This window comes from Aquila chrysaetos, chromosome 24, assembly GCF_900496995.4.
Source record: "Aquila chrysaetos chrysaetos chromosome 24, bAquChr1.4, whole genome shotgun sequence".
In the NCBI taxonomy this organism is placed as follows: domain Eukaryota; kingdom Metazoa; phylum Chordata; class Aves; order Accipitriformes; family Accipitridae; genus Aquila; species Aquila chrysaetos.
Window position 1 is genome coordinate 17,918,493 of NC_044027.1, and position 16,136 is coordinate 17,934,628.

At 37.1% G+C, this 16,136-nt stretch overlaps 1 protein-coding gene across 6 annotated transcripts in view; it reads left to right on the forward strand.

The window, feature by feature from the left end:
* Nucleotides 1–8,000, forward strand: part of CAMSAP1 (calmodulin regulated spectrin associated protein 1) — a 33,381-nt gene extending 25,381 nt beyond the window's left edge. For all 6 annotated transcript variants that reach the window (XM_030000205.1, XM_030000200.2, XM_030000201.2 and 3 more), the window contains 7 exons: nucleotides 182–2,618; nucleotides 4,032–4,168; nucleotides 4,259–4,467; nucleotides 4,554–4,656; nucleotides 5,036–5,151; nucleotides 5,387–5,505; nucleotides 5,836–8,000. In XM_030000205.1, coding sequence (XP_029856065.1) covers nucleotides 182–2,618; nucleotides 4,032–4,168; nucleotides 4,259–4,467; nucleotides 4,554–4,656; nucleotides 5,036–5,151; nucleotides 5,387–5,505; nucleotides 5,836–6,138 — 3,424 coding nt within the window. In that variant the 3' untranslated portion in view covers nucleotides 6,139–8,000. The remainder of the gene's footprint in view (nucleotides 1–181; nucleotides 2,619–4,031; nucleotides 4,169–4,258; nucleotides 4,468–4,553; nucleotides 4,657–5,035; nucleotides 5,152–5,386; nucleotides 5,506–5,835) is intronic.
* The last annotated feature ends 8,136 nt before the right edge of the window (nucleotides 8,001–16,136 follow it).

The window sequence follows — 16,136 nt, forward strand, 5'->3', positions numbered from 1 at the left end:
CAGTAAGCACGGTTGAAAATTAAGTATCTGAAGTAGCTGTTTAGTATTGCTGGTCACTTTTGATACAGGATACATTTTTCAAATGGAGCAAAAATTTTAGCTGTCTATATTATGGTCCTTAGTTCAACAAATTGTAGCTTTTTGTGCTTAAGTGTCAGTAGTCTGTTCTTATCTTTTCTAGGCCTCTGTCTCAGCCAACACCATTTGCTCTTCATCATTCTGCCAGCAGTGATGTGGACCCTGGGTCTGGTGATAGCATTAGTCTGGCTAGATCAATCAGCAAAGACAGTCTTGCTTCAAACATTGTTAATGTAACTCCAAAAAATCAGCCCCATCCTCCATCAATGAAAACTAACGGGAAGAGCTTGCTGAACAATGTTGAAATTGAGGATGAAGATGAAGAGCTTATTGCAATAATCAGATCTGAAGAAAGGCCAAACCGTAGTGATCTTGAATTACAGAATGCATCAGCCAGGGTGCCCAGCATAGTTGCAACTGCATGGTCTCCAAAAACAAATAGTGAGACTTCAGAAAGCAAACCAGACAGTTTTTACTTGGAGCCTTTAATGCCTGCCGTTCTAAAACCAGCAAAGGAAAAACAGATAATCAATAAAGAGGATGAATGTGGGGAGGGGAAACAAAGGAGTTTTGTAACAAAGAGATTAAATGAAGGACACTTGCCTTTGATCCGCAAGAAAACAAATAGCAGTCATGGTGAGCATGACCTCAATAGGACTTTTACTCCAATTTCTAGTTCTGATTTCACTCCAGTTGCAGATCCTAGTACTGCAGATCCGGTGGCATTGGTGGAGGCAGGTTTAGAAGCTTCCAGACCTTTGGCTAGTAGCAGTTTAGATCCTTCCACTCAGGAGCTATCCACTGGAGGATTTTTTCTTCATGCTGCTAAATCTGATGATGACATAGCAAGTAAAGTCAATGTAAGTTATGTGAAAAGCCTCAATTCGCATGTTCCGGATACTACATGGACTATGGTGAGACAGGACTCTGATTCAGATCTCTTAGACTTAGAAGACACTGAACAGGATCTGGTAGTCATAGATGACCATCCTATAGTCAGTAAATACATTGGTGAGGAAGAATCTGCAAAATTGCAAGAAGACATGAAGGTAAAAGAACACGAAGATAAGGACGATGCTAGTGGACGTTCCAGCCCATGTTTGAGTACAATTTCTCAAGTTAGCAGTGTGTCAATGACTAGTGGGAGTGTCCGAATGACCAACTTCGCAGAACGAAAGCTTCAGAGACTTAATAGCTATGAAACAAAGTCCAGCACAAGTAGTTCACAAAAGACCACACCAGATGGATCAGAAAGCTGCCCAGCACCACTAACCACATGGAAACAAAAGCGAGAACAAAGCCCCAACAGACAAAATAAAGATAATGTTAATCTTTTAGCATCTGAGTTGGTGCAGCTTCATATGCAGTTGGAAGAGAAACGAAGGGCAATAGAAGCGCAGAAGAAGAAGATGGAAGCCTTATCAGCAAGGCAGCGACTAAAATTGGGCAAGGCAGCTTTCTTGCATGTTGTTAAAAAAGGGAAATCTCCTGATGTTCCGCAACCTGTTAAACCAGAACATTTTGCAAAAGAATATTCTCGGCACAATGGTGAAGACTTAGATGAAGTTTCTTTGAGTTCCAAATCTGAGGAGTTTCTTGTGAAAGAGGAGGAGAGAGAAGAAATGCTTAATGATTCTCAAGAAGTAACAAAAGTAAAAATGCAAGAAAGCCTAGCTTTTGCTGAGCAACATAAACCAAAAGACTCTGCTGCTATACATGATTTGGAAAAAAGTAAAATTATTTCCGTTGCCCTCCTGGAAGACAATGTTACTGAAGTGGATATAAATGAATGTGACCTTTCTATTGAAAAACTAAATGAAACAATCAGTACACTTCAGCAGGCTATATTAAAGATTTCTCAGCAACAGGAACTACTTATGAAATCTCCATCAGTGCCATCACCAGGAACCAGAAGTAACTCTCAGGACCAAAAGGTAAAACCATCAATTCATTTTGTTGAGCCTCTCTCTCCAACTGGAATGAACAGTCTTCGTAAACCACCTCGATTTGGTCAAGGAAGGAATCCTCGATCAGGAAGACCAGCTGATCTGAAAGTCACTAAAGACAGACAACAAAATTCAGCACGTGTTAAAACCCCAACACAAAGTCTAGAAACCTTACCACATTTAAGACCATTTCCATCCAATAGCTTGTCAAAGACACCAACAGAAATCAGCTTGGAAAGTAGTCCTGATCATGGAAGTGGTTCTCAAGAAAAGTGTTTCTTTGATACCTATAGACTTCATGATGAAAGCAATCAAAGGGCACTTGTTCTCTCCACCTCCAAAGATGCAAATATTATTTCTGAAATGAGCAAAGAGGTGAATAACAGCTTCAAGGAAACAGGGTTGAATTCTTCTGATGGCTCAGGAAAAGAAAATGTCCCAGTGGATGAGCCACTGAGAAGCAAGGCTAATCTCATTGAAGTAGACTTGTCTGACTTAAAAGCTCCAGATGAAGGAGAACTTGAAAACCAGGATAGCTCTACAGATATAATTAGTGAGGGTGATCAGAAGTCTGGTGTGGGTTTCTTCTTCAAGGTAAATATGTTGCCTTTCTATCTTTGGTTATTGTTACACATTTGCCCAGCATTAGAACTATTCTTGTCTACTTCATTCTTCAGTCTTCTGATGGAACACAGTACATCTTGGTTGCAATATTAGGATTTTTAAAAACTGCATTGGAAAAGAATTGTTTGTGGAGAAAAAAGGGTTTGACTTAATGTATGAAATCCTGGTTCTTGTTACTTTTACTGGGAATCAGGATTAACCTTGCTTTTCTTCTCTTTCCTTTAGTTTTTTTTCTATCTGAGAAACAGACAAAGACACAAACATATTGTAAATACTTAGCACAAAAGAATCACAGAATGCAAGGGAATAATTTGCCATTTTGAAATGCCAGCATTCTGTGAACCTGTATCAACTGAAAGAAAAAATTCTGACAGAACACAGGTGTCTAGCAAAAGCCTGCTGAACAGGTTTTAAAACTTGTCAGGGAGCTGATAGTCTTAATGGGGTGGTGGAGGGGGGGGGTGTTGTTGGCATTTACATTCAAATTTCTCCAATTTTGAGCAGCCTAGCAGCCTAAAAGTCAAGGGCTGTAATGGAGAATTTAGTTGTATGGCTGGAGATGCAAGTGAAAGATTAGATGCTTCAGTGCATTGTTGGAAGAAATGACTGTTTTTCATGCAGCTTTCGTTTTTGTCCTATAAAGGTAGTGTATAGGGCTCATGATGAAAATGCATTAAATTTAAGTAATTTTTCTCATTTCACACCTAACTGTGGCTTGGGGGAAGGGTGGTTGTTAAGCTGTTGGTTTTTTTAGTACAGTGATATTTCTTACATTGGGTTGGATGTTTTTTAAATAATGTGTTTGCTCCTTCTAGTGAAGTTCAGCACTGCTATCGGAACATTTAGTATCTCAATTTGTGCTTACCAATGATTATTTTAAATACCTCAAATGTGCTGACATGGTGATACTTTTTTTTAATTTCTCGTTCAAGAAAGTCGAGCTAGACTGTCTCAATCTCGGTAAATTTAACTTCTGGGTTTATATAGTGTGGTTAATATTGACTGACTCAAAGGTTATTGTCATGCTGGGGTTATTTGTGCTGTCCATCCTAGCCCACACGGTAGTTGCATTGTACTTTGCAGTTCTAGAAGGTTTTGTGATGATTAAGCATACTTAAAAACAAGTCAGAGTAAGATGAGACCTGTTTTTTCTCCTCACAGACTTAAGGGGACACTAAAACTGTCTCCTAAATTTTTCTTGAGCAACAAAAAGTTCAATACAGTTCTGATTTATACTTAGCAATTCTAAAAATGTAAAGATTTCCAAAAGTAATACCTTTTGTTTCCCTAAAATATTCCTGGAAACTTCGGCAATCTTGTGATGTCCAGCTTAACATATTTTCTTCTATTCTTTAAAACTCTCTATCCCTATGAATTTTGCAGGATGAACAGAAAGCAGAAGATGAGCTCGCAAAAAAACGTGCAGCGTTCCTTTTGAAACAGCAGCGCAAAGCTGAGGAGGCTCGGATTCGGAAACAGCAGTTGGAGGCTGAAGTTGAACAAAAAAGAGATGAAGCTCGGTAATAACATGTGCAAAAGAATACTTCTTTTTGTCTTTAAGATGAGGAAAACTATTATACGTTGAATATAATGTTGTGTTTGCTTTTCAGTCGCAAAGCTGAGGAGGACCGAATACGGAAAGAAGAAGAGAAGGCTCGAAGAGAACTTATCAAGCAAGAATATCTAAGGAAAAAACAGCAGCAAATTTTGGAGGAGCAAGGGCTTGGAAAGCCCAAATCAAAGCCCAAAAAACCCAGGCCAAAGTCGGTCCATCGTGAAGAATCTTACAGTGATTCAGGGACAAAGTGTTCTTCCACACGTAAGAATTTTGATTTGTTTGCTCTCACTGAGTCTGCAAATCTGCTTTAACAAAACGTGTTTCACATTTTCTCTTCTATTTTGTAGCTGATAATTTGAGCAGTGCTCAGTCTGGTTCCAGTCTTTCTTTGGCCTCAGCAGCAACAACTGAACCTGAAAGCGTACACTCTGGTGGCACACCATCTCAGAGGTAGAGAGAAAGGCCTAATATTAATTTTTTAATTTTTTTACTATGTTATGAAATAGTGTTGGGATTCAGTGTTGTTTGCTTCAGTTCACTGGCATAGAGGCACAATAGTAATCAGTGAATTCATTTTCTATTTTATGTGGCTGCCAACTCCAGTGTTCTGTACAAACTTGCGATTTTGTTTTCTTTTCTCCTGAAGGAATTAATAGAATTTTGCTTTGATAATCTAGCAGGGAGAATCTGACTGTTTTGGGGGAGGAAAAGGGACAGTAGCCTGTTCCATTCAGGGCCAGCAACTGGTGAATTTATATACAATTGAAGGAGAAAAAACCAAAATCTTGGCATATAACTTTTTTTTTTTTTTTTTTATTCCCCACCTCAGAGTTGAATCAATGGAGTCCTTACCAATACTGAGCAGAAATCCTAGCAGAAACACAGAAAGAGATTGGGAGAATGCTTCAACAGCATCTTCTATTGCTTCAGTGGCAGAATACACAGGTGACTATTTTGGTTAATTTGAGCATTTGTTATGAATAGCAGGTCATAAAAGCTGTGGTATATTTGATGTGACACATTGTTATTTTTGAGAAGTTGTCAGGTGTATTTTGTTCTGTTCAATATCCCTAAAAATAAGTTATTGTAAAAAAGTATTTGAGAGTTTTTTCACTTCAGATGAAAATCTTAATGTTCATAAATGTGGGGCAAATAATTTTTACTTGTTTATCTTCCTTAGGTCCAAAATTATTTAAGGAGCCCAGCAGTAAATCAAACAAACCTATTATTCACAATGCTATATCTCATTGCTGTCTTGCTGGAAAAGTGAATGAACCACATAAGAATTCAATATTAGAGGTAAACATTAAAATACAGAATTATTAATGCACTCACAATGTAATGCTCATTTCATAATCCCACTGATGCATTGTAGTGACTGCCATTTCCTAAAATGTACCTGTATTGAGAATCCTTTACTTCCCATGACTGTATGGACTTGCGGAAAACATGATCCTGTATTAAGAGTTCAACTCGTAAGTTTATAGGACTGAAAATCATAGTTACTGATCTAGTGGTTAAAAAAACTTAGACACTTACTTAGCTATATGTGAAAGCTTAAAGCTTGGCATAATACGAGAATTTTCACTGTGAACAATCTATGTATATGTTTGTTCATTTTTAATGCAGGAACTAGAAAAATGTGATGCCAACCACTACATCATTTTGTTCCGTGATGCTGGCTGCCAGTTTAGAGCACTTTATTGCTACTATCCTGACACTGAAGAAATCTACAAGCTGACTGGAACAGGGCCAAAGAGCATCACCAAGAAAATGATTGACAAACTTTATAAGTACAGTTCGGACAGAAAACAGTTTAACGTGATTCCAGCCAAAACCATGTCTGTCAGCGTGGATGCTCTTACTATTCATAACCACTTGTGGCAAGCCAAGCGACCTGCAGTGCCAAAGAAGACTCAGACTCGTAAATGACACTGAGTTCTTGGGGAGAAGATTGCTGAATGGGATTGCATCAAAAGAAGACATGTTTACCATTTTCCTCCAGTTTGGTATGAAATGTGCAGACCCATAAACATTTTTTAAGAAGCTTCTAAACAGAAACTGTGGATGCAAGTTATTAAGAATGAAGGAACATTGCCAGTGTTTTTTTATTGATAAATCTGCTGTTACACCCAATGCTAACTACTGTGGCTTTCAACTGATGAGGGACTGTGCATGTAGCAAGATCTTTAACAAGTGGATTTCCTTTTACTTGAAGCTTTTCATCGGTACAAATTGGGAATAATTTAGTTCTGTTTCCTCTCTGCCTCATTCTCTCCTTTTTCCTGTCGTTCTTAAAGTTGGCAAGCTCCAAACTTCAGTAGAAGGATTGAACAGATCTTGGGTGAAGTGTTTTGGGTTTGGTTTGGTTTGGTTTTTTAAACAGTCTTTAGGGAAATCTTCCTTTCAGACTTTTTTTTGAGGAACTGTTTAATACATCAAATTGTTGTACTGTATCTACTGCCAACGTAAGTCCAGCTCTCAGATTTCTGAAAAAAGCCCCAACTTGTGCTGCTCAGAACAGAGTTTACTTGCAGTATCTGTTTAGGATAAGCATTGCAAGGATTGCAAAAGCCAGTCTTTTTTTAAAAAAATTGTTCGCAAATTTAAGGATTTCTGGAATACAATCATGAAGAGGCATACAGGTGCTACTAGTTGGAATATGCCCGACTGAAACTTAAGGCAAGCTGAATGGAGCACAGTTATTACTGATTTGAGTTTCAGGTAGTGTCCTAAAGATTTGTTTGCTTTAATAAAGATGGATTCTGGTAGGTATAGAACATTTCCACTCTGAGCACGCTACTCCTGTACGATGGTGCACTTAATGATCACAAATTTTAATGTTTTTATTACATCATGAAATGTAATACTACTTTCTTTGTCCTGTCTTTATTCTGAATGAGCAGCATGCTCTAAAATGAAGAGTGTGTTATGTTTTTTTTATTTTGGGTGATATATTAATATATATTGATTTGTTTTTCTCATGTAAAAGCAATTTTTAAACAGAGACATTTGCATTTGTTTCAAAAGCCCAAATAAGTCGAATGGCTTGGATTTCTTTTCATGTTGAAATATTAAATCTTGAGTTATGACCTTAAAAGTCTTTGTGTTTCAGCAGATTAAATTTTTGTCTGTGGTAACAGGGTATATTTGCAGTTCAGTTCCATTTTTTTAATATTCCCATTTCTCATTTTTGGCCCTGGCTAGACTTCTGAGTAGGTTGCTGTAGCTATTAGCTAATTTAATCTGCTAACGAGCGCCTGCTACATCCGGTTTGACACTACTACCTGAGGGTTATGTAGGCTTATAACTTTGGTTTGCACATGTTTACTTTTATTTGAAGTGTTACTTGAATATGTATCTCGTAAGTGCAAAAGGCACTACACCATGCTAGAGATGAACTGAGCTCTAAAATACAATACAGTGTAATTATTAAACTTTGAGAATAATGGAAATTACAGAGAGTTATGTACATAAGGGGAAAATAGGGTACGTGATAAAGTGCTAACTAGGTAGAGCAAAGTGAAGGTCTTCCATTGCGGTCTCTCCATTTTTTTTCCCCTTCCAGTACTCCTTGACTAGGCTGCTGCAACTTTGTAAATTATGTTAGATAGTTTGCTGCTTGTAAATAATTAAAGGCTTTATGGTTTCTAAAGTGCTAAGTATTAAACACCGTCATGAGTGTAACTTTTGTTACCATGCTTTTCATGCTTGTGCTTTATTTCTCACTGTTTGATATTATATACCATATTTATTTTATGAAACACTGAAATTTAATAAAAATCATTAACTGATTTCCTTTTTATTTCATGTGGACTTTTGTTGTTGTGACACTTCATACCCTCAAAGAACTAATACGCTTTAAAGATGTGCTATTCTATGTTTAGTTGTGCTCTTAGAAAGTTTCACCTGTAAGTAGCCATAATAACTTTATGACAAGAGCTTAGTTCTCCTGACCCTGATTACAATGTGCAAGAATTTGACCAAAAGGCTTTCAGAAAATTGGAAAGTAATTTAACAGTGTCTTTAAGGATTTATGTCATCAGTCTTCAGACTCTTGAATCTGGCTGGTGCATCTTCTTTGATCTTTGTATTCAGTTAGTGATGGAATTTTGGAAGCACCAAGAGAATTTCATTTGTTGGGCTTTTCAGTATTGTCTTTACAAATCACAAGCAAGTTAAGTTGCTTCTAGAATTTAGAAATAAGCTGGTTGTTTAAGCTTCATAACTAATCCATATTGGTTGCACAGAAATGAAATTTGCATTCTCAAAACTTAGACTTTTCTAAGTCTTTTCTAAGTCTTTTCTATAGACTTTTCCAGTGCAGAAATAATTTTCTGTGACTGCAATAATTTTTTCAAAGATGATAGTCCTTGTTTGTAGAGATTAAAAAAAAAAATAATCAGCGATTCTAGTGATTTGTACTTTTCTGTATTTCATTCAGGCTGAGATATCGCTGCCCACAGAAAGGACTGGAATAAAAGGTGGTGATGGCACCTTCAGTGTCCTCCTGGATCTCATTGCGCTAGATCAGGTCCTTATTTTTCCTGCTGCAATGTGGCTTCGTTTGCTACTGGAAACAATAGGAGGTGACATCTATTTGGAGAGGGAGAGGAGGCTGGGAGTTCTTCATCTGTAGGCAGCATGTAGTCCAAAATCCCAAGCTGAGGATCACAGAGGAAGTAGAGGAGTAAGTAATTTTCTAAGAGATTAAATTCTCTGGAAAACTAATAGCCTTGAGTTCTAGTTATCAAAAAAACCCATTAATCTCAAGTACCTTGGCAAGCAATATGGTGTATTTATTTAGTCTGGAAACAGGATGAGAGAGAGGTGCTTGTTTGTAAGAACATAACATAGAATTTTGGGGCAAATGTGCAGAGGAATGTGGGAAAACTGTACATGTGTGTAGGCAAATACAGAGAGTGTTTTGTAGAAGAGAGAATAATTCATTTTCTTAAACAGGTTTTGTATAAGCTAAAATGTCAACTTAAATGTGTTCGCTGCTTGGTGTCAGCCCAGGGTAAAATGTGGTTGTAGGACCGTGACTACATATCTTTAGCTCTGGTTTTTGTGTTAAGTTTATCAAATTCTGAATACATAGGATTTTTAACCGTGGTTTTAGTGACATCATGCTTAATGCTTCACTTCCAATGACTGAAAATCATTCTGTGTATGAATAGTTAGATGATCTGTACACTGATAACTGTCATGGAAGAATGGTGCCAACACCTGATTTGCTGATGTCACTTCTAAAAATCACTGCTTAGAATATGAAATTTTGTCTTTTCCACAGCCACTTGTGAGGGTATTTACACAGTACTCTCAACTGAAATGCATGGAAAGTTATTGGTTATTTCAGTAGTATGATACTATGCTGTGTGTCTGGGTGCCTCCTGTAGATAAATAGAAGTAATTTGTCAACCTGCAGCTTAAGCTGTTTGTTTAGTTTGTTTTTCACTAGGATTAATTGGAGCCAGGGTTGTTCCCTCTTAGCCGTGTAAAAGCAAGCAGAACTGGCTTTGGCTAAAAAAAACCTTCTGGTTGCTCACAGAGGTTCTTCTTGTGGTTCCTGGGAGTTTGGGCAGGAGGAGAGAGTGGGAGCTTTAGGTACAGCTACAGTATCAGCTTTTCTTACTGACTGTAGAAGGGAAGTAGGCTGTAATAGCTGTCTAAAAACAAGTGATATTCCCCCCCCCCCCCCCCCACTGGATTTTCTGAAGATGTGCCTAAGCTGAACAATCTGTAAGCCTTTTGTAGCACTCCCTGGAAATGGACCACAGCGCGCTCGCTGTGTTTGCTCTGGGCTAGAGAATTAGTTTCCCATATAGAGTAGTATGAAAGTAGATCTGTCTTTGACCTCTCTCGATTTCTTACTAGTTTCTTACACATAATAAACGCAAGAATGTACATCTTTAAAGTGCTTTTAAATGCAAATTCTTTTCCTCAAACTTTCATACATCAGTCTGTTGTGTATTTACACGTGCTGTCTGCATTTGTAGTTAATGTGTCTTTGTCTTATTTTCATCATGCTCTCTGGCAGAGTAAGAGTTCAAGCAAGAATAATCTGAGTCTAGAAAATACTATTTTGAAAACCTTAATACAGTTCAACTCTCTATGCTGGGCTGTTAGAATGGTTGAGTGTGCCAAAAAAAAAAAAAATCTTGACTTTTCTCCCCACTACACTGGAGAGTTAAGAGCGTTGAAACTGGTGATCTCTTTGGATTTTTCACTTTCTACAACCAGTGGTTTGGGACTATAGTATAAAGTAAGACTAACATGAATGATTCTTAGGACTGGAATTTTCCATTCCTTTTGCTTTTTTCCCCACAAGTCTTCAGAACTGATCACTAGAGGCAGTGTCAGAACACTCAAAACCCCCTCCTTTTGTTGTTTGGTTGGTTTTGTTTGTTTTTTCTAAATGTAGCATCAAACAAGATGTGTCATCTTTGCTCTGAACTGACTGTCCTTGGAATTTGGTATCTTGTACTTTCTGACACCAGGATCACACCTGGGGTTTTTCTTCAGTCGTACATTAGTATAGCCAGTCTTTATGGTTGTGTATTACGCTATTATCCATGTTATGCTTATTCAATTAAATAACTTTCAGTTAATTAGGATTTTAAATTTAATTCATTTTAAGCAGTTCAGTGAGATGCAAGTGGCTGCATTCTGGTGTGGCTGAGGATGGCAGTGGTGGGGATAAGTCACAGGGTACGATTTCTGCAGCGGGTGTTGTGGTTAGGATGCCAAACGGTAGCCGAATTCTAAGACTTCGGGTGAGGCTGTTTTTTCTGTGACACTCCAAGGACACCACTCCAGAAAGTGACATGCAAAGAAGATTTTTGAGATTGTTTTTTGTACCCATTTTTATTGCTATGTTACATATGCAGAACTGGAGAAACCTGTGAAGTATTTTGTGGGGAGGTGTTTTGTGTGTGCTTCTCATAAGTGAAAACTTTTATATAATATTCTTCAGGACGGTTTGAAATTGAGATATTCATGTGGTCTACTTGAGTATATTTTTTAGATGTCTGAAATACATCTTTCAACACATTAAAGCCAAAAAAAATCAAATTCTTGTCATCACTTACATTGATCAGATGTTCTATTGTTTAATTACATATATGAAGACTGAGTATTAAAAATGAGAGAAAAAGTTTGCTTCATCTTACCTCTGTAACTTTTTTTGGTGTTACATGTGTATTATGATATACTTAAAATTTCCATGGATGGTGAATCTGATCATGGATTTAGCTTTAATATGTTGTTGCAGCAACCAAGAAACATTGGTGTGACACATCCTAAGAGGTTCTCCACAGGTAATCATGAGCGGTCACAGTATGAAGGCACATTTAATCCACCTCTGTTATGTGCTTCAGAAACTAGGAGAAGAAAACAGTGAATCTTTACTTGTTTTTTGACACAAGGGTACAACGTGCATTGTTATAGTCCTTTATCTCACACAAATTGTCAGGACAAATATACCAGAATTACAGGAGGAACTTTCACATCATGAAATGTAAGTGTATTGCTCACATTGCATTTAAAATTTTGCAATTAACTTGAGATCGCCATTCTGACAATGGACTACTGTTAGCATGTGGTAAGTAAAAAATATTTAGGTTCTTTTTTTTTTTTTTTTTTTTTTTTTAAATTTTGTTTGGATATATTACTGATATAAAATTATTATATAAGCAAAATATTTCCCTTATGGTTCTGAGCCTTCTGTTTGCAGGTATATTAAGGCTTATTTTGGTTTTAGGGGTTTTGAAGATCTCAACAGTGTGTGTATGAAAAGATGTATTCTTGCTCTTCTGTTCCAAGTGGCAAGTTAAAGTCTTGTTTTAAAAATTAAACCAAACTTGTATCAAAAATACCATTCCTACCACTTAACATATTCCTATTTAAGAAAGTTTATTTGTTTAATCTTGGTTTGGTCTGTTTGGGTGACCATTAGTTAGTTGTTGGTAATTTGGGGATTTTTTTGTGTGTGTGCATAAAAGAATTGAAGACTGTAACTACAGTGTTCTGCAGAGTTAGCCAATGTCTAAGTTCTTTGCAGTAGTCTACATTAATCCATATTAATATAACAGTTATTTTAAAGACCTTTCTTATAATTCTGGTCTATATTTAACCATTTGTTTAGTACTTATATTAGAATGGGAAAATTTTGCTATTAAAAACAAGCTTATGCGTTAGTAACAAGAGCTTAATTTTTCACATTCATGTTCACATTTCACAATCCAGCTAGAACGTCTTTAATCTTTTGCCTTTAATCTCCTCACAGTTTTAAATTGTGGTATATGAAAATAAATTATCTGTCTGTATTCGTGCAAGCATTTCTTTGCCTTGTTCCCTAGATTTCCCAGAAGCCTGGCCTCGGCTACGCCTGCTGCCACCGGGACTGGAGTTACCGATTCTACGGCCTTCCGCAGCCCCCGTTTGCAGCCCGTCACGAGCCTCCCTCCAGCAAACTGACCCTGGAGCCTTCTCTCCCTCCAGAACCCTGACAGAGCTCAGTTTGTATCAAAACAACTCGACGACAAGTTCTGCTTCGTAGCTTTCCAAACCCGACTGATCAGAAAATTGTTCGGTACCCTAATATGGTTCAGGAAGTGAGACCCAGTGTGTTACCCAGTTCCCTAACCTGACCACGCTGAATTTAGCCAGCAATAAGATTGCAGGTGAAAGTCTGAAGCATTTATCAAAGCTAACTTTGATTTATCTGTCCAGTAATACCTGCTTTATCAAGAAATGTGTTCAGTGGGATATCTCCAACAGTGAAACTACAGTCCGAGGAACTGTTCATGTCATCTTCAGGATTTTGGATTTTTTCTGCTAGATAGTGAATAGCGCAAGTTCAGTTTTCTGAAATAAATAGGAAACACCAGATAATGAAAATTCACAAAACAAGAGTTTAAGCACTGCTATAAAATGTCCTGTATGAGCTGAACACTAAAGATTTGGGTATTGTAGAGATTCTGACTTAATTTATAATCTTCTGTGTTAATGCCTTATATCATTTTAAGTGATTTCTGATTATGTTACTGTGTATAGTACTGAGTATTAAGGATGGCAATATATTCTAGATACTGTATTATAGATCTACTTCGATACTAAGTGTATTGCCTGGGATAATACTGAAGAGTAAGAGGAGTATGTGCCTGAGCTTATACTGTAAAAAGCATAGCAAAATGCCTGTTTCTTCTCTTTTGTTTTATATTGACAGTTTGGCTGTCAAAAGTCCATAATATGAAGTCATCCAAAGAAAGCTGCTGTTGTAACTGTGGACCTTCGTGTGAAAGAAATGGAATGTCTCTTCTGGATGAAGGTCAAATTAACTGAAAAGATTACCTAATTAAAATGCTGCGCTTTTTTTTCAGTTCATAAATGATCCCAAGCCTTATTGATTAGCTATTCTTGTCCCCCAGACAGAAAATTACTCAATGTTTGGATAGAATATGTGACAAAAATAAGCTAGTATTTCAGTAGTTGAACTAAATTAAATACTGTCTGTGTGGCAAAAGGATAAACTCCAGAAATTGAAAGACTCATTATGATAGAAATATGAACTAAAAATTGAGTTAACTTTAGTCTATTCCCCTTTTACTTTGCAGGATTGATTCTTTCCATACACTTCACGTGGCAGATTATACTGTGTTAGTTATCTAAAGCATATTTAGACATTTAAGTGATAGATTTTTCTAGTGATATGCCTTCTGGTTTCACAGAGCTGCTGAATGCTTCCCTCCTGGAAAAGGCTCTAGTTGTAGCATCTCAAAGCCCACCAGCAGTGAAAGGAACGGCTCTTGGGAACATTGCTGACTTTCAGCTGTCCTCAGTGAGGTGCTATCCGCTCGGGCGTGTTTCCTTGAAGGTTTAGTACATTATTTCATATTGTGCTTTTCAAAACATGTCTTGTGACAGCAAGGACAGCTGTGATATTTTATGTACCTTCCTTCATTCCCCAGCCTGCCTTTTCAGTGGAATGCCAGTGTGCACAATGCATGGTGAACACAGTCACGTTTCTGTTGCAAAATTACAGGATGGATTTATTTGTTTGTCTGTGCTAAATATAAATCTACTTTCAAATTACATATTGGTACTGAAATACTGTCATAGTTTTCTGATACATCCTTCTGAACTTGTTCAAAAATAACATATATTTATTATAGTGTGTGTGGGGGAAACTGGGGAAACCGTCTTAAACTGATGTGTGCAGTGGGGATGATTAAATATTCAATATACAGCATTTGTTAAAATTCAAATGAGGCACTTGGAAGAACGGTTTGAAGCATACAAAACCGTGGCATTACATGGAAATCTTACCAAAGAAAAAGCTTCTTTTGAATGTATCTCTTTCGGGGAATAACTATAAAAACTGAATTTACAGCAAAATAAAAAATCCTTCACGGTTTTGGTTTCCTTTTTGTTTCCCAGCCACATCAATAACATTCTTTTTTTTTTTTTTTTTTTCCTTCTAATGTATATTTTAGTGTCTAGATTTTTCTCTTCTAAAAGAAGTTTTCAGTTTGGAAGTTAATTCTTCTCAATTGGGGCAAAGTTTTAAATGAATTTTTGTTCATTTTGCAGTATTATTTCTTCCTCTTTTACTGTTTCTCTTGCTGTGGAAGGTGAAGCAAGATAAAAAGCAGGTACAACCAGGTAAAGAACCTACTGCTGAGAAGCAACGAAGCCCTCTTGGCATGGTGACAAAGCAACTGAGAAACAGGATCTGGTGACAGTGACACAAACAACGGTAAAGCAAGCTGCGACCCTGGAAAATTTAATACAGAATGGTTGGGGTTTGTTGATAAATGACGGTAGGTAGGGGAGATCTCGCAGCCAGGGATCTGTAAATGGGAACCGGAGGCAACCAAAACCAAGCCCACTTAAGAAATGAAGAGTACTGCGATGCCGTGGGCACGTGGACAAGCTTTCACTTCACTAGAAAGAGCACGGTCAGTAATAACAATTTTTTTTAACCAACTACAGCAAGTGCAGAGAGGTGGAAAAAACACTGAGTTTTGTGTTGTAGTTAATGAACCACATAACAGCTCATTCTTAACAAGCATTTCTAGTTACCTGTAGTAATACGGAGTATTAAATCCTGTTCTGTAGTCTTTGATGGACAGTGAGGGCTGTTCGTGGTGGTGTTGAAATCACCTTCTTCTGGTTGGAATCGTTATAATTCAGCTGCACTGGAAAATCGGAAGGAATTTTTTCTACAGGTATAGATTTGTCTTGTTTAAAGACAATAGTTGAAAAGTAATTTTAACAGGGACCTGGCTTCCTGCTGTCCTCCTTGACTTGGGTACGTTTCCAGCAAAATGACTTGACGGCTTCCACGTTTCTCACTTGTACATGTACATTAACCCTAGAATAATCTTCACTATTTAAGGTATATTGTTTGTGTCCTTCTGTATGATTTTTAAATAAATATAATTTCCTTAAAATGTCTAATAAAAACAATCTCTAGTTGCCTGTTGTTTGCATTTGATTTCAAAGTTAAAACGTAGACGTGTAGTATGCTCTAGAAATGGGTTCTTTTTCTGGAAATCTTGGGATGTGGATATGAAGCATAGAGTCAGTGAAAGATTTTGAAGTGTTTGGAGGTAGAAGAACATGTACTGAATCCTGGCTCAACATCAGTAAAAAAATAAAAAGTTCAGTTAAATAGCCACAAACGTTAATGCATATGTTGAATCATAGAAAATAAGGATTAAATAAATGAATTAAATGACCTTAAATACAACGCTGGTGGTGTACTGTTACTGTAACACAACACCAAATCTAACATGCCCTTTCTACATTCATGCACAAAAAGTTTTGAAAGCTGATGTTAAAAAAAACCAGTTTCTATGTGTCCCAGCTTTGGAAGAGGACTTGAAACACAGGCTCATAAGTCTTAGGACTTTGGCACTCTGAAG